The 23,214-nt window shown below is 36.7% G+C and overlaps 1 protein-coding gene across 3 annotated transcripts; it reads left to right on the top strand.

Moving 5' to 3' along the window:
* Positions 1-10,842: 10,842 nt before the first annotated feature.
* Positions 10,843-21,113, top strand: zfand2a (zinc finger, AN1-type domain 2A). Of its 3 annotated transcripts, none has more exons than XM_046835224.1 (10): positions 10,843-11,000; positions 15,212-15,297; positions 15,416-15,510; positions 18,979-19,110; positions 19,194-19,345; positions 19,575-19,682; positions 19,801-19,885; positions 20,000-20,076; positions 20,162-20,246; positions 20,871-21,113. In XM_046835224.1, the coding sequence occupies exons 2-10, from the start codon at positions 15,243-15,245 to the stop codon at positions 20,907-20,909; spliced, it is 828 nt and encodes a 275-aa protein (XP_046691180.1). In that variant the 5' UTR covers positions 10,843-11,000; positions 15,212-15,242; the 3' UTR covers positions 20,910-21,113. The 3 variants fall into 3 exon arrangements, with proteins under 3 accessions (XP_046691180.1, XP_046691181.1, XP_046691182.1); XM_046835225.1 differs by having other exon boundaries at positions 20,162-20,301; XM_046835226.1 differs by lacking the exons at positions 10,843-11,000; positions 15,212-15,297; positions 15,416-15,510 and adding an exon at positions 16,467-18,584.
* Positions 21,114-23,214: the final 2,101 nt, after the last annotated feature.

Raw genomic sequence — 23,214 nt, 5'->3', positions numbered from 1 at the left:
ATATATATATATATATATATATATATATATACACACACACACAGTTAGTGTAATTTTGCAATTATGTATGGCTCCATTAATCACACATGCATGCAGCTCAAGTCTGGGAAATACCTCCTCTTATTACACTCACACACACACACACACACACACACACACACACACACACACACATATATATATATATATATATATATATATATATATATATATATATATATATATATATATATATATATATATATACAGAGATACATGCATATATTGTGCACAGAGCCCCCATATATACACCTCCACACAACTCATCCCAGAGCAGTTTGTGAATGCACTGCCACAGCCTATTCATGCAAGTGAACCGTGCTTATGAATACAGAATGCTAATCAATCCCGCCACTTTAAGTAGACTCCGTCGCCCCTCTCATTACAGGGAATTAATTCGACTTTATTTAGCCAATGTCTGAAGCTGTCATAATGTTAATCTGAGCTGAAAATTTCGCTCCCCACTCCCTCCCTGACCCTTGGCAACCCCAGACTGGCGTGTTGTAATAACCCGGCTCTTTCAACAGGGGCCCTGGTAATTGTTACCTTATTAGCATGCAAATTGTTTAATTAATATTATTATGAGGAAGTATATAATCCGTTCGTCTCTTGACCTCCAGCCCAAATGCAGCCCTCTGCATTTTAGTGTGTACATTTTAATGAACCCTTTTAAAAATGGCTCACAATCAGGCCTTTTTTCTTCCTCTCCCTCTCTCTCTTTTCCTTTCTTCAGAAATCAGAGATCTTTCAACGTCCTCCTTTTTTTGCTCTTTGAAACTTTTTTGCTGTTGTTTTTCTTATCTTGACATAGTCTACACAGCGATGAATGAGTCCATTTATTCGTATCGCAATTTTTTTGAACATCAAATATTCAATAATTGCCCGTCCGGGCTCAGTGAAAAGCGGCAGCCCTTGACACGCGCTCCCGAGAGACTCCGCATTTAAATCCGCTTTTCTGCACCCACCAGACATTGTCAGATCTGAGCTTTAATTAACCCGATAATAAGACAAACAAGACCCGCATTCAGGCACATTGCAGGCCGTCTTATTTTCTTCCCATTTCAGTTTTTTTATCTACACTTTGCCTGTACAATAGAAGCAGCGGATTTAATGCTTCACGTTTAAAAGACCTGTGTTTGTCTGGATACTAGTATTCATCATTTTTAACATATTTATTGCTTATGAGTACACACCCCTTACTTAGACCTGAACAATACAAACTATATATAAATCTATACACAATAAATAGTTCATGCAGATCGAAACAAACAAATATGTAAATAAATAAATAAATAAATACACACACACACACACACACACACACACACACACATATATTTGTGTGTGTGTGTGTGTGTCTGTCTGTCTGTCTGTCTGTCTGTCTGTCTGTCTGTCTGTCTATCTATCTATCTATCTATCTATCTATCTATCTATCTATCTATCTATCTATCTATCTATCTATCTATCCAAACATACATACACACATACACACACATGATAGATAGATAGATAGATAGATAGATAGATAGATAGATAGATAGATAGATAGATAGATAGATAGATAGATAGAACTAATGCAATATACTATATAATGTACAATATTTTGGTAAGAATATTAAACTAGACAATATACTATGCAATATTTATTTACAATATCTTGTTTTTCAGTGCATTTATCAAAACGCTTAATCACTTTCCACACTACACACACTAGCGTACAGTAGATGATTACATATCTCAGGGTCGTGAAAGTCAAGGCCGGACCAGGGCATGGATAAAGCATCCAAATTACCCCAAGAGTGCACTCAGTACTGCAATAGAGAATCTCTGTGTGCTACCTGGGTTTGGACCTGCCATCCTAATGCACCCCTCATATCCAGCAAAGCTCCCCCTTGGCAGAAAATGAGCATGTGCAGGCAAGAAGACATCATTGACCCCATTAGCAGCAGGTGTTCAAATGTAACACCCAAGCAAACAAACTAATCAGAGCGCCCATCCAACACCGATGCCCACATTACCAACATTACACAAAATCAAATTCATTTTTAATTAGGCTGGCAAATTAATAGGCGGCAGTTGAGGAGTTTAATTACTCAATTAACTTCACGCGCGTTAATTTTTAACTATCTAAATTAAGTCGCACATTTATTCGATTTGATGATAATTATAGAATTAAATCTACATTAATTGTTGTGAACGATTTGATACGATGTACGAGATGCAGTTCCAATTAAAAGAGAAGAAGGCTTCGAGTTGCTCTGCTTTTTTTTTTTTTTTTCTTCTTTTCTTTCTTTTTTTTTTTCTTAAGCGACCAAATCCTTTGATTCGATTTGCGCAGGCGAGACACTCGGCTTCCAAATTTTTCCTCTGATCCTGAAAATTTTTCTCCTCCTCTTTAATCCGCACAATTAAAAGTTTCCTCCATCTAATTATCTGTAATTGTGCTGCTGTCAAAGTAGAATGGGGGGAGTGAAAGCGATTGATTTGGACTTTTAATTCACTTCTTCACTTCTGATAGAAGGGAAAGTAATTCCCTTCAAATTACCTCATTCAATCCTGACACCCTAATGCCCTTCAAAACCTTTTTACGCGTCGCATTTATATATTAAAAAAAAGAGGAAGAAGAAGAAAAAAAAGTGAATCCAAAATGAGCGCTGCCTTCTAATAATAATAACCAAACTTCCATTACAATAATAATTTCATTTCAATTAAAACTGACTTATCACCTTTTGCTAAAACGTGCTTAATATGCCGAAAATTATCAATGCTTGAAGGAGCGCAAACTGGGGAGTCTAATTGTAATCAGCAAATCAGAGGTGCTTGTCGCCGGCGCGCTTTTTACGCACAGAGCCCCGTTTGGAAATAGAACTAATTTACTCAACTCCCGCGGGAAATCCGCTCAACAGATTAACATTTTCAAAATATAGTAATGATATAATTTGAGGAATGGTGACGCCAATTTGCGAGGAGCCTTTGTGCGGAATCATTTGCATTTTTTTTCTCCCTGCCGCCTGCGTTTTTTCCCCTGTTAATTACAGCTCTGCGGATGAAGGGTGCGCAGTTTGACTCATCGCTTATTATTCAACTTCAGCCTGGTAATAAAACACAACAGGCAAGAAAATAGCCAAATCTACCCAAACTGCCGTTTATTTTCTGAAAGTAGACCGGTTATTTCGGATGTTAGGGAACGCAGAAGGAGAGAGAGAGAGGAAGAGAAAGAGAGAGTCACGTGTATCACTTGTGTATCACTTGTGTATCCGTCTGGTGATGTAAACTCCTGTAGGTGTGTGTGTGTGTGTGTGTGTGTGTGTGTGTGTGTGTGTGTGTGCGTACAGTTGGACCTAAGTATTCTATCCAGGTCATGATAGGGTGGTTGCGCATGGCGCACGCAGGCCTGTGCATTCTGAAAAGCAGCCACACTGAATGGAGAGAATGCATGCACAGCAGGAGAGTGTGATATATCATTCATGCACATCCGACATGGATCAGAAATGGTTAAATGTTTCCTTTGATTAGGAACAAAAAAAAGTTGGCTGTCCGTTAATCTCTTCGTGGGTCGGAAGGATCTGAATGAGGGAGAGCGTTAACCATTACAGCCTGACCATCTGCTGCTGCAGACATTTCAACACCCAGGAGATCTGCTTAGATCCACCTCGTAAACGGGAAAAGATGTTTTAATTAAGAGAAATCAGGTTAACTTAGCGCTAATTAACAAGCTCTTTTCCTTAATGAATTTTACGCACCGGTTTGTCTTTGTCAAGTCAATTGCGGCGTCCGGTTGTTCTCGCGAGACTCTGATAGGAGAACTGTTTCCTACAATTCTACCTGTCCAGAAGTCATTGTAGCCCATCGATAGCTGATTGATTCATTTTTTTTAACAAATAAAAAAAGGCTGTGCATTCTGTAGTAATTGTCCTCTTAGTGGACACTTAAAAACCGAAAGCACGCGCGCCATCTTGCGGTGACTTATGTACCTGCTCGCCCTGTCTTGACACACGTGTATCCTTGTATCCCCTTATTACATTTGCCAGAAATGCCAAATCGGTGACCAACGTTTCATTAATTAATTATTTTTATATAAAATACTCAGAATCAGAAGCAGTTTATTAGGTACAATTGATCAACTGTTATATTTCCTCCATCCATTTTGTCAGATTTCAACTTACACCTATTCATCTATCTATCTATCTATCTATCTATCTATCTATCTATCTATCTATCTATCTATCTATCTATCTATCTATCTATCTATACACATCTTAGAAGTGGTACTAGTATACATTTGAGATAGTTTATGTTTAAAGAAAGTTTATGGTAAAAAAATAATTTTAAGTCAGCAGTTAAAACCACCAAGTTATGAAGAAATATTTGACTTCATTAAGGTTGTTAACTGTGGAAATCTCACATGCATGGAGTCTATCACAGTGTATGAGTTCCAACTGACCTGGCAGGTAAAAACATTCAGATTCACATATTATGAACAGTGAGCACACGACATCGAGGAACGGTTCACACTGTAACCTAATGACAGTGGAAGGAGGTCTACAGCTTCATAAGATGGATGACAATAATTTATCGAGGTTTGTTTGTATTAGGGAAATCTTAAGAAGGTGCACAAAACCTCATGATTCATGAGAAATGTAGGTGAAAATAGATGTGAAAATTTAAAAGGCAAAAATATAGTTCACAATAGTACATAAAAAGCAAAACATAATTTAAATCACATTTTAAAAATTAAAGCCGCCACAGAAAAATATAAAGTTTTAGTGTAACCATTAGGTATGGTTGGAATTGTTACATTTTTAAATAATTTTTTTGTTATGTTGGTTCATATATCTTTTTTTTGGGGATGGAAACTTATTTTGGATAATACGAGAAAGAGAAAAAAATCTGATTCTCAGGAGTCTGTATATCTGGGGGGTAAATTACAAAGATAATTTATAATTTAATTAACAATTAAATTCACACGTCAAACTCTTAATTAACACTGACATTAACAGTATACATTAAAAAATATATAATGACTTTTTTGTCCAGAGTTTCTATTGCATATACACCCATATGCTTTATCTCAAACTTTACACCCATATAGGCAGGTGCATCACAAAAAAAACCCATTACCCATTTGCCCTAGATAGAGGTGGCTCTTAAAAAAACAGTAAAGTTATACTGCTACCAGTTGTACATGCTGCTATCATTGACTCTTATACAGATCCCTGAAGCACTAAATATTCTCCACTCATGACTGTATGTGAATACACAGTGGTGTGTGTGTTCAGCTGAGTCAAATCGTGCTCACGATTTAGTGGCAAACCCCAGTAGTTTAGCTGGTGTGAAATGAATGTACATTTGTTTTTCACAGGATCCACACAGGTTACAAGATAAAAAACGGTGAGAAAATACGTTGATGTTGGTCACCCTGGGGAAGGCAAGCCACGCCGGCAAAGTGAGAATTGGCGATGAGTGGTCTCTAAACAACAACAAAAAGCAACAACAACAAAAAAGAGGCTTTCTGACACTGTTTGTCAGGCACGGCTATGAAGCAGAGAAATGAAGAGTGGCTTAGGTATACACATTGGTGCAAAGCCATCGCAAATTTGCAGGAATAAATGTGTGCTGTGTTAGTGGTGATGCTCTGTGTGTGTGTGTGTGTGTGTGTGTGTGTGTGTGTGTGTGTGTGTGTGTCGAGGGAAGGGTGAATTGGCAGTGTGTAATGGGAGATATGAAATTATTACAATAATTTAACGTTCAAGCAGTGTGAGCAATGTAAAGGAATTCCAATGATGAAGCAGGTGTTCTGTGAAAGGTGCCATCTGGCAGCAGAATTAGGAGCTTATGAGCCAGGTGCTCGTGCAGCAGAGAGGAATCAGAAATGAACTCTAATGTGATCTTTTCCCCTCACAGCCTCCGGAACATGACTTTGCAATGATGCAGACTAAAGAAAGCAAATTTTTCTTAATTTATATATATATATATATATATATATATACACACTCATTACAATATTAAAATAGTATAATTTTAAATACATTTACATAGTAAAACAAAATAGCAAATGTAAAACAATGACAATTATTGTTCCCAGAAGATTAAACCTATTAAAAGGCAATAACAGTATATTTAAATATAAATTTTTTTTCAAGAGTTCATCAAAATAAAGCTATTTTCCTATTGAGATTAAAAGCAAAAAAATAAAATAAAAATAACAACACTTCAGTTGTAGAATGATTAATGAAAAGCAGCTATGTTTGAGGCAAAGAAGATCGATGAGCAGTTCTGGTCCAATTTATAGGCTTCTTCAATAGTAAATCAATGAAAGCTGACTATATGTAGCTAGAAAAATGCAAGAATTAACTTGAGCTAGCCAATAATCTACTGAATCCCCAACAGCAAGTATATCATCAAACTCGTTTCCTTATTTATAAGATGTTACTAATTGGTCTTAAAAATTGGCATTAGTGTTCACAAATGTATTTTCTATATTTTCTATAGTCCCCCCTTTTTCACCAATGCTCAATTGTTAGGAATTTGAATTGTCGATTTCAAACATTGATTTATTACCATTGCTCAGCTGGGTTAAAACCGTAACATTAATATCATAATACACACTTATTTCTTGAATTTAATATCAATAAACACACATTTAAAAGTGTCAGAGCGTTGTGTTTCAACTCAAATCTTTCAGTTCGATAACAAAATTGGATCCTACATTGTGTTAATGATAGCTTGCTTATTCATGCAGCTGCAGGTATTTTGCCTTGAATAAACACTCTGTATATGTAGGTGTTCCCTGATGCCAGTGGAAGTATTTTTTAATGTTTTTTTGATTTTTTTTGTCATGACCCCTTAACTTGTTTTTCTTTTTACCACAGTTACAGCTGTATTGTTTCTTTTTATCCCTTTTACATCAATTAATATTATTTATTTCTCACTTGTATATACCTTATTCTGGTTAATGTACATTTTTCTGTCTAAACAGTCAAAAATATTTTACTGCATTGTAAGGTTGAGTATGTGAGCAATAAAATCAGAATTTGTAATTAATATTCATAAACATAACACTATGTGCAGTTTACTACACACATATGCTACTCTCTTTGCCTGACCTAGGTTATGTAAATATGTAAAAAAGAAAGATGTATTATAATTATATTTATTTTATTTTATTTATTTAATTATTATTTTTTTTTACAATAAACGTCTTTTAAATTACCGTCTTTTCGTCCAATAGAACACGAACACATCTGCTGCCACCTTGTGGTGAATATTGTATAGGTATAAAGTATTTCCTGTCAGCACTGGTTTGGTGGACAAACTTGCATCCAAAATTATTGCATATAACAAATTTTAGCATTGACAGGACATGGATGGATCATCTAACGGAGTATATTATGTAGAAAGGTAACCAATGACATGAAATTTGTTTAACTATCAGCACCTCATCCTGCACACATTATTCAACTCTGAATACACCATCTTATCTCTGAGGGTGTATTAAAATGGGGCATATTTATAGAACAGCTACATGTCCATAGCCAATAATCATTAAAGTGTTGTGTGAATATGTAAATCATTTATTTTGTACCTTGTCTAAAGTAGAATTAGATTTTCTGGAAAATTTGATTTTGAAAAATGATTTCTTAGTTTCCTAGAACGTCCCACTTGGACCTTCTTGGGAAAGTGGTAGTTTAGTGGGTTACTAATTGAAAGGTTGGGGTGTTCAAGCCCCAGTATCACTAAGCTGCCACTGTTGGCAAGGCCCTTAACCCTCTCTATACTCTGTATCATGGCTGACCCTGTGCTCTGACCCCAGCTTCCTGGTATAAGTGAAGAAAGATTTTCATTGTGTTGTAATCTATATGCGACAAGTAAAAAGCCTCTTCTTCTTTTCTTTCTGATATAAAAAAACCCCAGTCATATATGAATTTAGATTCTCACATTTCAGATAGAACCAGCACTTTAAAAATGTTTGTGGCACCAGTTAACAGTCTGTACACACTGTCTCCCAGGAAGTGAAGTTAAAGATTGAATAGGTAAATGTAGCTAAGGAGTCTAATGTAACGCTTGGTTGTGAACTGTACTATTAAAGTCTCACCAAGGCTAACTGTGATAGCTAGTCATCTCCTCATTTAAGCCTTGCTCAAAGTCGCCAGGTCCCAATGGTCTGGTGCTTCATCTTAATATGTGGTTCTTCTTCCAAGTGTTGGGGCAAAGTTGGGAGCACACAATTGTATAGAATTTCTTTGTATGCTTTATAATTACAGTTTCCCTTCACTGTAAGTAACAGGCCAAAATGCACACATGCCCAATCGAGCTCTATGATGTGCCAAGTTACACCAAATTTGGTTTAATATTAACTAGAACACTGACTGCACCTTAGACTTCTTCACCCAACATCACCTCTGTAATGTTTTTAAACTTACATGCAATATTTATTATTATTATTATTAATAGTAGTAGTAGTGGTGGTGGTAATATTAGTACTAGTATCATAATTCTTTATATTATTATTATTATTATTATTATTATTATTATTATTATTATCATCATCAGTAGTAGTAGTAGTAGTAGTAAAATCAGAAAGTGCTGCATCATTGCGTCTTGTGGTATTTTCTGGAAAGCTCTAGCACTTTGTCAGTGTGACTCACAGTGACTCAGTGCCATATCAACAGAGTTATAATGTAGGAAGCCAGCTACAATGGAAGGCTCGAATATTTTTCAAAATAAAATACCCACAGCAACAGTGTAATAATGTAATGTGCAGTTCAATGATGCATGTTTAAATGCAGAACTGTTCATGTCTTTGTAGTAGACTGTTGTTATTAATAACATTTTATATCCATTCTCATAGTTTTCAAGTTGTTTAGTAAATAACTTAGTAACTTATTATAGTAATTATAGTTCATTCATAGATATATTATAGTTCATTATAGTTTTATCATTGTTGAGCTGTACTGTTCAATGGAAGTTAAATGCAGAACTGTTTAGTAGGATCATAATTTTGCATACCATTGCATCAATGACTGCTTGACATGTAATATTTATGATTAACAATCAAATGATTAATTAATTAGAAACTAGTTGTTATGAATACAGGTGCCATCAGATCACTTAGTAATGACTTGTCATAGTCAATGTTGCTGATGCAAAGTAGCTCTTGTTACCAAACACCAAGTAATTAAATTAGGACACCATTATGAGTCATTTGCAAACTGTTAAACATTAAACTGTTGATGACTTTAAAACTAACCTTCATCTGGGGGATCACAGGAAATATGTATGTAAATATTTGATCTGTTAACAAATTACATGTCAGATTTATTGTATGACTCCCATCCCTAGAAATCCTGAGGTTTCACCAGCTCCAGTTGTGTGCCACCTTGTTAAGATTATGGTCCTTCAAAGAGTAAATGCTGACTCTGCAAACATCCCGAACCATCTAGAGATGTACCAGCGCCATATGGATCCCACTTAATGTAGAGTTTTTACTTCTTTGAACATTTAAAGGCTCTGTCATGGAGGAGTTGGTGTTGGATTTATGATCATCTCAGATGTTGAGTTGTTTTTTGAGTTGCTTAGTAGCTGCTGGTTCCTCAACTGACTGTATAAGAATGTAGCAAGGACATTTCTCATAATCACACACACTCCAGTGCTCATGGTAGTTCTCACTCTCCAGTGTTTTGTATTGTTTTTAGATATATAATCACACTGTTAATATCACCCACATGAGTATTGGGTCCCCTTTTGAGTCTGGTTCCTCTCAAGGTTTCTTCCTCATACAATCTAAGGGAGTTTTTCCTTGCCACAGTCAGCACAGGCTTGCTCATCAGGGATAAACACAAATAATTCACATATGTAAAGCAGCTTTGAGACAATGTCCATTGTAAAAAGCACTACAGAAATAAACTTGAACTTGATTTAGACAGAGAAAAGCTGTTGCTATCAAACATTGTTTACTTAATAAACTGAGTCAGTGTAATGGTGAAGGAACAGATTAAATATGTGAATTGATGGAAGGTTTGCCAAGAAATGCCCTGCTCCTCTGTAAAAGTATTTTTGAGTATTTTTAAAATACAAAAATACAGTAGTTTATTTTGATACATGGTGTGGCTGCTGTATTTTGTAGTTTATTTTGATACCCTTGGGGTATTTGTTATTTTATTAAATAATTCCTTTTGCTGTATCTTTGCCCAACCCTGCGTAATCCATTGTAACCGACTTCTGATATTAATTATTCAAAATCAGAATCAGAATAGAAATAATGTATTGTTCCCCACAGGAAAATGTTCAGTTGTTTATAGCACAATTAAAGTAAGAATAAAATATTTTTGGGGAAAAAATGACTAATTTATATATCAAGTATAAATGCTGTGCAATCAACACATTTCCAATCGTATTAAAATATTCTGCATGAAATGTGTAGCAGCAATGAAACAGATAGCAGAAAAAGTCAGACTACAATGATACAGTTATACAAGTTATTGCACTTGTGATAATTATTGCACTGAAATGATCAGAATCAGAATCAGGTTTATTAGACAAGTGTGTTCACACACGCCATACATTTGGATCCAGCTGTTGGTGCAGACATTAATAACAACACTATACATTTAGCTTCCAGACAAGGCAAGACTATATGAAACTATAGAGACAATACATGTGCAATACATACAGACAAATTATAACCAAATTACAGTCCAATTATAGTACTAGTTGTCCACAATATTTTTGCGGATGCAGTTTATCTGAGTGAACGACTTTTATGTTGAAGAGTGTGTGTGTGGTTTATTATAGGGTGTGTTACAGCTCTCAGTGAGATCATTATGGGAGGCAGGGAGCTGGGACTCCTACATAAACCCAGACCGCGGTTCAGTGTTTGGGTTTCAGCTGTGCTTTAACGACGAATTACCTGTTTACACTCTGACCAGGGACCAAGGCCACCGAGCTTGTGGACAACATCGGTAAGAAACTAATATCGTGTCTATATTGGTTTTCTGCGTGGTGTTACGGTGTTACAGTATAAACCTTCCCATGAAAAACGCTCTGACATCCGGCTAGTTAGCTGCCAAATGTCTGCTAGCCTCCGTTTGTTTTTGCTAGTCCAGAGTTTTATTTTCGGTCACAGCTATTTTAAGACGAAAATATTACTTGATTATATATAAATAAATCTATTTATATACATTTTCTGGGAAGTTGTTTGTCGAATTCTTAGAAACTGTAGCCTGACGGGATAAACAGCTAAGTCACAAGATTAGCATAACATGTGTAGGTTCTAACTTTACTCTTTCCTGTGTTGTAATTATTTCGATATAAACTCAGATACAGTAAACTGATGAGGTTTGAGGTTTTACATCAACACTAGAAGGTTTAAAGGGTCATCATTTAAATCATCCTGACCAACCCATTGCTCCACTGACACCCATAATCCTGCCAGTGAGATCCTTCAACACAGTCAATGGATGTTCAGACTAAAGATCCATGAAGTTACTGAAAACTTAATGAACTATAAGGATTTATTTTTTAATGGATAATAATGGATTGAATTTGCAGTTCTGTACATTCCTGGACCCTTTACTGAACAGAACACCTTAACGATGATAAAACTATAATAAATCAACATTTGTGTCACCCAGATGAGTCAGGTTCCTCTCAAGGTTTCTTTCATTCTTCTGCTTATTCTTCTTCATAATAATGCTAAGAAGAATGATGATACTAGCACTATTACTACTACTATTATATTATTATTTGTACTGATTGTATTAGGTGTACTAGCAGTATCATTTCTTTTCCTTTTCTTCTTCTAATTAAAATGATGATTATATTCTTAAATTCTATTACATTATGCATTATTATAATTATTATTTGGCTTTTTTTTGCATGAACTATTCTGCATTTAAGCACACATCACCTCAACAGTACACCTCAACAGTGAATAAACTAGATTAAATGGACATTCAGTGCGACCCAGATGAGAATGGGTTCCTTTCTGATTCTGGATCCTCATATAATTTCAGAGTTTTTTTCTTGCCAAAGTTGGCACTGTCTCACTCATTAGGGATAAACTTATAGGGATACATTTTTACATCTTAACATATAAAATGTCTGTAAAGCTGCTTTGGGACAATGTCCTTTGTTAAAGCAATCTACAAATAAAATGTAATTGATTCACTGAGACCACAGACCATCATCAGGGACTTCTCACTTCCCAGTCACAAGATGCTTGACCTCCTGGTATCCAGAAGGAAAGACGATGATTAGCACTAGAATCAGCAGGTTCAGGGCCAGAGTTTTTTTACATCACCATCACCTGACTGGACTGTACAGTTGACCTCTAGGACACTGCTCTTACTGCCAGTGATCATTATGTACTTCAGCTCCAACTGTATACCATCTATATATAACTATCATTTTTGTAAAAATGTACATGTCTTGTACTGTAAATTCATAGATCTCAATTCTCTACTTATATTGTGACTTACGTACATCTTGCACTTAATCCAAACTTTTATTTTCACATCTAGAGCTTTATATACACACATTTATTGTACATTTGCTTAACAGCATTTGCACATTTTCCACTGCCCAGATATATTTATTTGTTGTATATATTTAAATCCACATTTGTCAGTTTAAAAAATGTTTCTATATCCACATCTGGTAGATGCTAAATTTGCATTTTGTTGCTATGTACGTGTATCGTCCGTCTCTCCTTCCTTCCTTCCTTCCTTCCTACACACTGTTAATCCAGATAGATTACAACTGAGGCCAAATTTAATAACCTCATTATATAGGTCAGTAGTTGATCTGTATCACTGAGCGCAGGGCAAATACACTCTTGATGCAATGCTTGTCTATCTCAGGACACCATGCACACGGAATTCTCGTACATCCTTCACTCTTCAAGGAAATATGATGGTCATTCCACTTACCTGTATTTACCTGTTTTTAGGTATCTAGATATTTTAGTTATTTTATATGCTTCCAGTCTATTTGCTGTAACAACAGAATTCAACACACAAGTAGCCCTAGTTGCCCCAGAAATGTTTGCTGGATTTGTTGTGTATCATCCAAAAAAAAAAAAAAAAAGTGATCATTTGGATTTGCATGTAGTGATGCCCTCAAATGTCCATAAAAGGTGAAAGGCAGCTGGGCATAAAAATAGTGATCAGGGTAAAGGCAAAGGTTAATTTTACTAACAGCAATGCCCTTAAAAACATTTTAATACATGTAATATTAATAATTATGATCACTTGCCGTATCTCTCAAGGTGAGTACACCCCTCACATTTCTGCAACCATTTAATTATGTTCTTAAGAGACAGTACTATAAAAATCAAACATTTTACATATATTAGAGTAGTCAGTGTGCAGCCTGTATAGCAGATTTACTGTTTCTAAAAAATAACTCCACGTACAGCCATTATTGTCTAAATATCCAACAACAAATGTAAGTACACAATAAGTGAACATGTGAGGGGTGAACTCACTTTTTTGTTTCTGTTTCTTTTTTGTCATTTTAAATAATTATTTTTTTCATGTTGTTTGATTAATGTCATTTATACAAAACAAGTGGTTTTCACAAAATGTTCTGATTGGTGTTTTTGGTTCCTGACTTGCATTAGGATGTATTTTTGTAATCAAAATTCCAACGCTCTTGTATATGTCACTTTGGGGTCTCAAGATTCCCAGTATTTAGTTGAAGAGTAAAAGATGAACAAAGCCAGCCGACTCAGCTTTCCTATCAGTTGTTGTAGGAGGATTGCATTGAATGTGAAGTTCATGAACAGAAGTGAAGTCCATGAAATGACTTTTTATATAATACTTATGTAATGTTTTGTTATTTTTGTGTGGTTGAGTCAGGAAAAGGTGGATGGTAGGTGTACTGTAATAGATGTTTAAAGTCTAGTGTAGGTGGACACATCATGATGATTGGTGTGAGTGCAATGGTCTGGTAGTCATTCAGGCACAGGTATAGTAGTGGTCATTTTGCAGCACACAGGAACCACTGCCAGGGTCAGGGAGATGTTGATAATATCTGTAAGAACATCTGCAAGTTGTTCAGCACATTTCCTGAGTTTATGGCCACTTTTCTTTCTTTTTTTTTTGTCAGGATCAGCAGATTTCCATGGGCTTAACTTGCTTGGTGGAATTTGAAGTGGTCGTCTTGTTCTGTGTTTCGAGCTCATTTAGCATGTTTGGGAGTGATGCATTACCGTTGTAGGGGTTTATCAGATTGAGTCTTGTCCTTGTCATCAGATATAAAGGCAGTGTTTTAAGGTTTTCAGTAGCAAGGCCAATTCAACAGTCTTATTACTCCAAGTGTGTACTGTGGCTGTATATTTATGCCTCTGTAAAAATGTTTTCCATTCCTTAGGTTCTCACCTGTTTCAGAACCAGTGTTTAACATTTCTAAAGTGGTCTCTATGATGCGATCAGCATAACAGAGGTTTGGTCTGTGCTGCCAAGATGGTGGAAGCTAGAATAGTGGAAGAGGGCAGATTTTTTTGACATTGTAAAAGTTTGTGTAAACAAGTTTCAGTTACGTTGGTTTGCGAAATCAACATGCTGATAGAAGTTTGGCAGCATTGATTGTGGTTCTGTGTGTTCAGTTCTTGGTTTGGGTGCTCTGTGTGTGGGTTACTGACGTAGTTACTGACTTAGTCCCTTTAATTTAGTGCATCGTTCAGGGGTTTAATAATATAAACAGAAAATGTGTATTCGCTAACAAAGGATTAGGAGAAAAATATTCCATTGTTGCATTAGTGCGTTGTCACAAAGCTGTAGCTTGTTTTGAGATGGGTACTGTAGGAATTCACTTATTGCTGAATTGTGGTTCAGTTTTGACCCATTCCTCTCACCAAACCACCTCAAGCGTCCCTCAGATGAACTTGCAATGTTAAAATACTTCATTAATTTGTAGCAGATTCAAATGTTTAAAAATACACAAGTCTGTGTGTGTAAATCTAAAGTGGATATATGCATTGAAAGTATATTGAACAATAACAGTAGTGTGTGTGTGTGTGTGTGTGTGTGTGTGTATATATATAATATATATATATATATATATATATATATAATTAGTACTTCTCTTCACTGTATGTATTTTCCAGATATGAGCATGTTGTACAGTTGTGCCTGGTATACTGTAAATGTCCTTTATGTTGTGAATACAGTGGGAAAGAGGATCCTTTTTACCACAGTGCCATGGAGTTTCCAGACCTGGGAGAACAATGTTCTGAGAAATCCTGCAAGCGGCTGGGTGAGTGAGAGCTTTTTCAGTGAAAGGAGCTACCAGTTTCTCTACCAGATATCAGTTATTACTTTTTCCTGATATATATCTCGCACACACACCTTTAATTCTATTTTATTTATTACAGATTTCCTTCCGATGAGATGTGACGCCTGTGAAGAGATTTTCTGCAAAGACCACATAACTTATGCAAATCACAAGTGTACTTCATCATATAAAAAGGTAACATGGCTATTGGTTAAAGTCACATTTTATTTATTATTAAGTAAAATGAACAGCAAGACACATCCATAAAACCACAACAATTAAACATTTGCCTTTTCAGCTTAATCTCTATCTTAGGATCTACATTAGCCTGTAAAGTGAAGCATTTCCAACAGACTCAAAGAAGCACTTCAGACAGGAAGTCAGGTTTATGAAAGCCACTTTTATTTAAAAAAATAAATAAAAAATTTGCACTTTTAAATAGCAAAGACTAGGTAGTCATTTATTAAATACACATTCAAATAAACATTAAAGCTTTAAATAGTTCTCTGGCTTTTCTTTGAATGCTATTACCGTATTTTCCAGAATATAAGCCGCTACTTTTTCCCCACGCTTTGAACCCTGCGGCTTAAACAATGAAGCAGCTAATTTATGGGTTTTTCCTGGTTTCACAAGCTTCAAACCAAAAAACTGAGCACCATAACATTAGACCAATGAAATTGCGGAACGGGTTCAGGTGAACCAATGAAACTCTTTATATTAAATCAGATGCGCTCCCACTGAATCGGGCCGCACCACATCATAAATATGGATGAGGTTCCTCTGACATTTGACCTGTCGTTTACTCGGACTGTCTACAGGAAATGCGAATCATTCGTCACACTGAAAACAACCGGGCATGAAAAAACACACTTCACCTGTGTTCTGAGCTGCACGGCATCGGAAGAAAAGCTTCACCGATGGTGATTTTTAAACCCACGACGATGCCAAAAGATAAACTCGAGAGAGAAATTGTTGTGAAAGGAAGGAGGAAGACAGTGAACAATGACTTTCTTGGTAGGCTACTGTTTAGATACAAGCCGTGTAACAGACACTGTCTTTCGTTAAAGCCTGTGTAAAGTTCATTAGTTTCAATGTAGTCACCTGCGGCTTATTTATGTTCAAAATAAAAATCTTTGTCAAATTCAGTGGGTGCGGCTTATATTTGGGTGTGCTTAATAATCCGGAAATTACGTTAATCATCTAGTTATGTATATTTGTATGTGAATGCAGAACTGTTTGAAGAGCGATTCAAGATTTTCAGTTTTCTCACTTTTATCGCCTCAGTAAATAATGGTGTATTAAACTTTTTTTTTTTTCTTTCTTACAGATTTTATACGAACAATAAATTTTAGCTATAAAATATTGCCGTCACTGTATTTGTTTGGGCTACTTGCTGTCAGCAAATGTGCAGGCTTGTGATCAGTAAATTCTGTTTGAGGTAGAAAATTGATAGGGCCATGCCATGGATTTCCATTGTTATGTGCAATATGCTGCAGGGTTGTTTATGCTGTGTTGGACCAAACATTAATTTGTAAATTGCAAGTAGTTGCTGGTTGTATTTACATTCGTCTGCAGTGACTTGTATGCTGTGCAAATAGCTAAAGTGCAAACCCTGAAGGATAAGACTCAAGTAATTAGTTTGTTTCAAAAGTAAGTGATTATACAAATGATTTGTAAACAAACATTACAACAAAAAATCAGTCGATACAAAGTCAATCTTATTTTAGAGAATGTGTAAAGAGTCGATGGAGGTTTGTGATTTCACTGATAGACCTTAGAAAAGGAGTTTCTAAGTTTAGAGCTTAGAAAGGGACACACCAGGAGCACTAAGTTTGAAGACCTGAGCTGCATGTATCTTTGACGGGTACCTGGGTATGTTGCAGAGCCTTTTGATGCCTGGAATGCAAAGACAAGTATTGAATTAGATTTTTGCTGTATCAGAGTGTCAGTGGAGTGAACTCAGAATGGGGTCATGTGTGAGGAAATTTGAGGTTGGGAATCAGGCAAGCAGCAGCATTCTGAATCATCTGTAGAGAAGAAATTGCATATAAAGGGAGACTAGCAAGTAGCTAAATCTGGAAATAATCATAATCTTTGAGATTTGATTACTCGGCCCAGCGATTTTAGTATACAGGGAAACAAGACAGAACCAAGTAGTGACCCATGAGGGACTCCAGCAGTACGGCTGTTAGTTCATGAAAGTAAACTGCTACATGGTAGGGTCAATCCTGTTGGTATGATGAGTGTTGAGATGGCAGATTGGTTTTGATTTAAGCTTCACTGACTACCAGCAGGGGCCATTCTGTAGAACACATAACCTTGTAACCTGACTGTCGGCACACCAGAGATCATTTGCTTGTCTGGAGAAGTCTGTATAGTATTAAATCAAGCAATCAGGTCAGACAATTCTTTAGGTCAAAGACACGTTGTAGATTTCGAATTAAAGCAGGCAGGTTTAGTGCAAGGATGGAAGAGACGAATGATGCAAGCATTGCTCAATATTAGCAAGATTTGTGGGTACGCCTTCATCCAATTTCTAGCGCTGTAAAGCACTGTTGTCTCAGCGGAGACGGACTAATTCCAAAGACATGGAGAGGGCTGTGCAGAGGGTAGAAGACACTCAGCAGCCAGATCTGATCTATTAGTGCTTGGATGAGAGCAAAGTAGAAGAGAATGAAGATGGAAACACGGTTTTAACAGTTCTAAGAAGGTAGAGTATAGTGAAGAAATGGATGAGAAAACAACACATTTTTGGATATGAGAAGAGGAGATAATGTGCAATTTGACACGATGGTTGCAATGTAATAGTTGCTGCTTGTTTTGTGGTGAGTGCAGGTGATACCAGTTGAATAATCAGAGATGGTGAATGACCAGAATGTGCCACAAATTTGCTCATTGAAATTTTTGCTCATTGCAATTTTGGGAATGCCGAAATAAGAGACTAGAAGTGCCAAGAGGAGCTGTAGAACAATTATTATAGAATATGTACAAGGTTTCCAGACATTTACTAATCTAAATGTCCAAAGGATTCTTTATCTAAGAGGTGCAACCAAGACACCACCCCAAGCAGAAGTTCTAGGAGTGCTAGAGAAAGTGGTGGAATATGCAGAATATGTGGATTTGTTTTCCTAGTTGAGCCCAAGTCTCTGTGAGTACCATGAAGTGAAATGATGAACTACCAACCAACCTAGGCTGTGATGAAGTTAGCATTGTACACAACTGGCAGGCAGGTCCAGAAGTCTTCAGATCTTGGTGGACAGATAAGATGGGTGAGCATGTTGGCATGAAGAGCACCACCTGTAGACTTGTTTGCCTTTGTGGAGTCTTTTACTGTAAATAGACACCGCTGTCTGTGTACAGTGCTGAAAAGCTGCTTAATTAACAACATATTTCACAGTAAATTAGCTTTGATTAGCCACCAGCTGGGAGAGCCGAATAATTGCTAATTGAGCAGTTTTAGGGTGCTACAATTACTTTGCTCTTGTGGTTACCCAGCAATGGAAAATAGCCAAAATGTAACGGTTAGAAGGTTGCATAACAAGAATGTTAATTAGTCGACTACTTTCCATCACTTATAATAAGTATGATAAATACTGTGCCACTGCATATGTAGCAATTAAACAATGGTTTTATAATGAAGCATTGGTGGTTTTTCTTGCTCAGGATGTCCAGGTCCCAGTGTGTCCGCTGTGTAATACCCCCATTCCGATTAAAAGAGGGGAAATGCCAGACATTAAAGTTGGAGAGCACATAGACCGTGACTGCAAGTCAGACCCTGCACAGAGGAAACGAAAGGTATTAACAGTTCAACTTAACAGTACATGCTTATATCTCGTATCTGATCTGCTAACTGAATATGTTCTTTGTTTTTGTTAAAGATTTTTACAAATAAGTGCTCTAAAGGAGGCTGCAAGCAGAAGGAGATGATTCGTGTAACATGTGACCAATGCCACTTGAACTACTGTCTTAAGCACAGACATCCACTGGACCATGATTGTAAGACTGATGGCAAACCGGTCTCCAAATCAGGGTGTGTATTGTCTTGAATCTTGAATTATTTACGTGGCATAACATCTTGTCTTTAGGAATATTAAGTAAAATGGTCAAAAGTATGTGGACATCTGATCATCATGCGTGCTTGCTTTCGTATTTTGGGCTTCCCCCAGAACAGCAACATAGGATGTGTGATGGTGGGGTGCCCACATACTTTTGACCATATAGTTTCTCTATCCCTTCATTCGTGTTTTATTTATGTACAGACATGCTGCTTTAATGAGAGCTCAGGGTCCCTCCAGCAGCAGTGCTGCAGGCTCATCTATTCTAGTGAACGCGACCGGAACGAGCCGAACTCGTGCTCAGAATGTTGGGTGAGTTAAAATTCTTTGAGTAATTGTGGGATTTGTCAGACCCATTGATTAAATACCTTGTTAAACTTGGTTTGATTGTATTATGTGCTTTTAGTTTGCAATAATATTCTTTCTGCAGTTCACAAAGGAATTCAGCCCCCTCTGTGGTTCCCCCCTCAGCGCCGAATGTAATACCTACATCAGCATCCTATCAGGCTGGACTGGTAGTATATTCATTCGTTCTGACTTTAAATATTTAATGTTCACTACTTTTGAAATGCTAGTGAATTGCAAATGGTCATAAATAATGAAGCACATTTGTCTTCCTTGGGATGTAGACAGAAGAGCAGGCTCTCCAGCGTGCATTAGAGATGTCACTGGCTGAAACGGCCCAAAACACGCCGTCTGCTCTCAGGTAGCCAAGCTTACATACCTTAATCTCACAGTGCCTTGTGAGAAGATTCACCTGTTCTAGAGAATGATTTTGTGTATGTGATCAGTCCTCAGGAGCAGGAGGATCTGGCCTTGGCCCAGGCCCTCGCTGCTAGTGAGGAAGAGTTCCAACGACAGCAACAGAGACAACAGGTACCAAGAACCCTTAGCAGTCAGTAGCATGTTATGCTAGCAGGACCACAATTAGGTACTTGGTCTTATCTTATATACTGGGTGCATGATGAGCTGGGATGGCTGTTGGAGCATGTTGGGTCTTTTCAAATGGCAATAATTATTATAATTAAGTTTATTATTCAGACTAGTTCACTTCATTTGGGTCGACATTGTAAATGAATTTAAGCTAGTTCAAAGCATGATCAGTGCTTAAAAAATTATTCAAAACATGAGATGGTATCAAAAAGTTTCGAGACTAGCTTTTTTTTTTTTTTTTTTTTTACAAAAAATTACTTTTACGTTCGCACGCGGTCACCTTCAAAATAATCCCCTTACACAGCAATACAGCGCTCTTCTGCTTTACTGGATGAGAGCTCGGTGAGGGTATTATCACGTGGTCAGAATAGCACCATTTTCACAGCTTCTGATGTACACGCACCATGACTTATGAAGTTCGGCGGTCCCTATGACTGCGTGCAGACTTGTGCTGCCATCTGTTGGTCAAAACTAGTCACCAAACTTATTGATACCTTGGATGTTGGTATAGATGACTTATAAGTGCCAAAGAAGTTTGACTAACATTCATTTTTTCATCACCAACAGGGGAGGGATTCCAAGCAGTCCAACTGTCGTTTGTCTTAAAATCAGAACATGCTGACAGAGCGCAATCTGCCTCATTTTAAACACACACAAACTTATTGGACTATTCTGCAACCCAGCACACACGTACTGGGAATGCCAAAATAGTTCTTTTTCAAACAGAGCTTTATGTACATATTTTATATCGTGTCCATGTTAATCAATATACAATGTAGATGTTTCTGAAAATAAATTATTTTAAACATTTCTGGCTTTCTGGGTTTGAACTGTTTTTATTTCATGGCACATGGCTGATTCAAGCTTCCCACTTCATTTTAATGTGAATTTCTTTTCAAATGATTCATTGTTATAAATAAAATGCTACATATCTATTTTATGAGCTATCCTAAAACAGAATATTAGGAAAAATATATAGTAATAATGAGTTCTAAATTTAGTTGTCACTGCTAAAATGACAATTGTAAAAATACTTTTTTTTTTAACTGAACTGTCACAAATTTCATTGAGTGATTTATGATGCTTTAAAGTAAATTTCTTCCTCATATTAATTCTAAAACTCCTTCACTTAAATACTGCTTGCGCACACATGATTTCTATTATAGCTTGTTTATTGAACCCCAGGAATGTATGAGAAGGGAGGTGTTGTGAACTTCAGAAAGGTTGTGACCTTATCTAGTTTCAGCTCCTATCAGCCATGAACAGGGATCCTAACTTAATGGTTAAAAATGGAGAAATTGTCACTGGGTTTAAAGATTCTTAATGTATTCTATACTATGTAGGTTGGATCAGAATTTAGTAGCATGAATTTATGGGCCTAAATTGCTTTGTGTTGACACTTTAGGCTGGTGGTAATGGTGGGTAATCTTAGATACCTGATCATGTCTATACCTTTTATGGCTTCCAGCACGATAATGTGGCATATCATAAAGCTTCAAATGTGTTTCAATGACTTCCCTTATGTAAACCCACTAGCTGACAGATCTGCAGCAGTTATATGACTCAGCCAAGACAAAATGGACCTGAGTTTTAATGGAAAGTTTCAAAAACCTTGTGGCATTCATGTCACAAAGATCTGAGGCTGTTTTAATATTAATATAAATTAGTATAAATATTAATCAACCAACCCCTATCAGTAAACAAGTCTTAAATCATGCTTTTTGATAAACCTGCTCTGGTACAGCTTAGATTGATTAATTCAGTTTGACTAGACAGTTGATGTTCCAGCTAAAACAATTGAATATTGCTGATTTTTCAGCGTGGTTGTCACTAGCAACTGGCAAATGATTGGTCTGCTGAGCAGATATCAGAGCCTGATCTAGATATTAAAACAAGACGGTACAATCACTAATCATCTTAACCTGGCTTAAAGCTGGGCTTCATGTAATTATTAAAATGTTTTATTTGAATTGAAAGTTTGTCAGGATATTCTGGAAACTGGAAACGACACTCAATGATTGGCCTGGTGGGACCACTAGATGGCAGTGTTGATCCATGAGAAAACAGTAACTAAACGGTGTCAAGCATTTATATCTGCTCATACCTAAATCAGAATCAGAATCAGAATCAGGTTTATTGGCCAAGTGTGTTGACACACACAAGGAATTTGGTTCCAGCTGTTTGTTACTCTCAAAAGTACAGACATAAATAAAACCTATACATGACAAAACAGACACAACAAGACAAAACAGACTATACAAGACAATACAGACAATATGAGACAGTATAGACAGTGTGGGTAATAAATAGGGATACAGACCAGTAATGTACATAAAGTGTGGGAGTGCATGGTAGTGCAAATGACAGTATTGTGTGCCAGTATGACGAGAGAGGTTACTATAAAACTTTGTACAGTATATAGAAGCAATAGTGTGTGCAACATATACAGATAATGTGATGAGTGACAGTTTTGTGTGGTACTCATAGATATGAGCATGGAATTTAATTATGGTCAGTTGTTAGTGAGGGTGATTGCTTGGGGAAAGAAACTGTTCCTGTGTCTGGCAGTCTTAGTGAACAAAGTTCTGTAGCGCCTGCCAGAAGGGAGGAGCTGAAAGATGTTGTGTCCAGGGTGTGAAGGGTCATTAATGATTTTTCCTGCCCGGTTTCTGGTTCTTGTATGGTACAAGTCCTGGAGGGTGGGCAGGGGGCACCAATGATTTTTCAGCTGTTTTAACAGTTTTCTGCAGTCTGTTTCTGTCCTGTTTTGTTGCTGCTCCAAACCAGATGGTGATTGATGAGCACAGGACAGATTCAATGACTGCAGTGTAGAACTGTATCAACAGCTCCTGTGGCAGACTGTACTTCCTTAATTGCCTTAGAAAGTACATCCTCTGCTGGGCCTTTTTCA

The sequence above is a fragment of the Silurus meridionalis genome, chromosome 22 (assembly GCF_014805685.1).
Source record: "Silurus meridionalis isolate SWU-2019-XX chromosome 22, ASM1480568v1, whole genome shotgun sequence".
Taxonomy (NCBI): domain Eukaryota; kingdom Metazoa; phylum Chordata; class Actinopteri; order Siluriformes; family Siluridae; genus Silurus; species Silurus meridionalis.
This window is presented reverse-complemented; position numbering and strand designations above follow the sequence as displayed.

Excerpts from the sequence above, each read along its gene's own strand:
- zfand2a (XM_046835224.1), top strand. The coding sequence starts at position 15,243 with ATGGAGTTTCCAGACCTGGGAGAACAATGTTCTGAGAAATCCTGCAAG. Across the intron at positions 15,511-18,978 it reads GTACTTCATCATATAAAAAG|GATGTCCAGGTCCCAGTGTG; the intron begins GTAACATGGCTA and ends TTTCTTGCTCAG. Across the intron at positions 20,077-20,161 it reads AACACGCCGTCTGCTCTCAG|TCCTCAGGAGCAGGAGGATC; the intron begins GTAGCCAAGCTT and ends GTATGTGATCAG.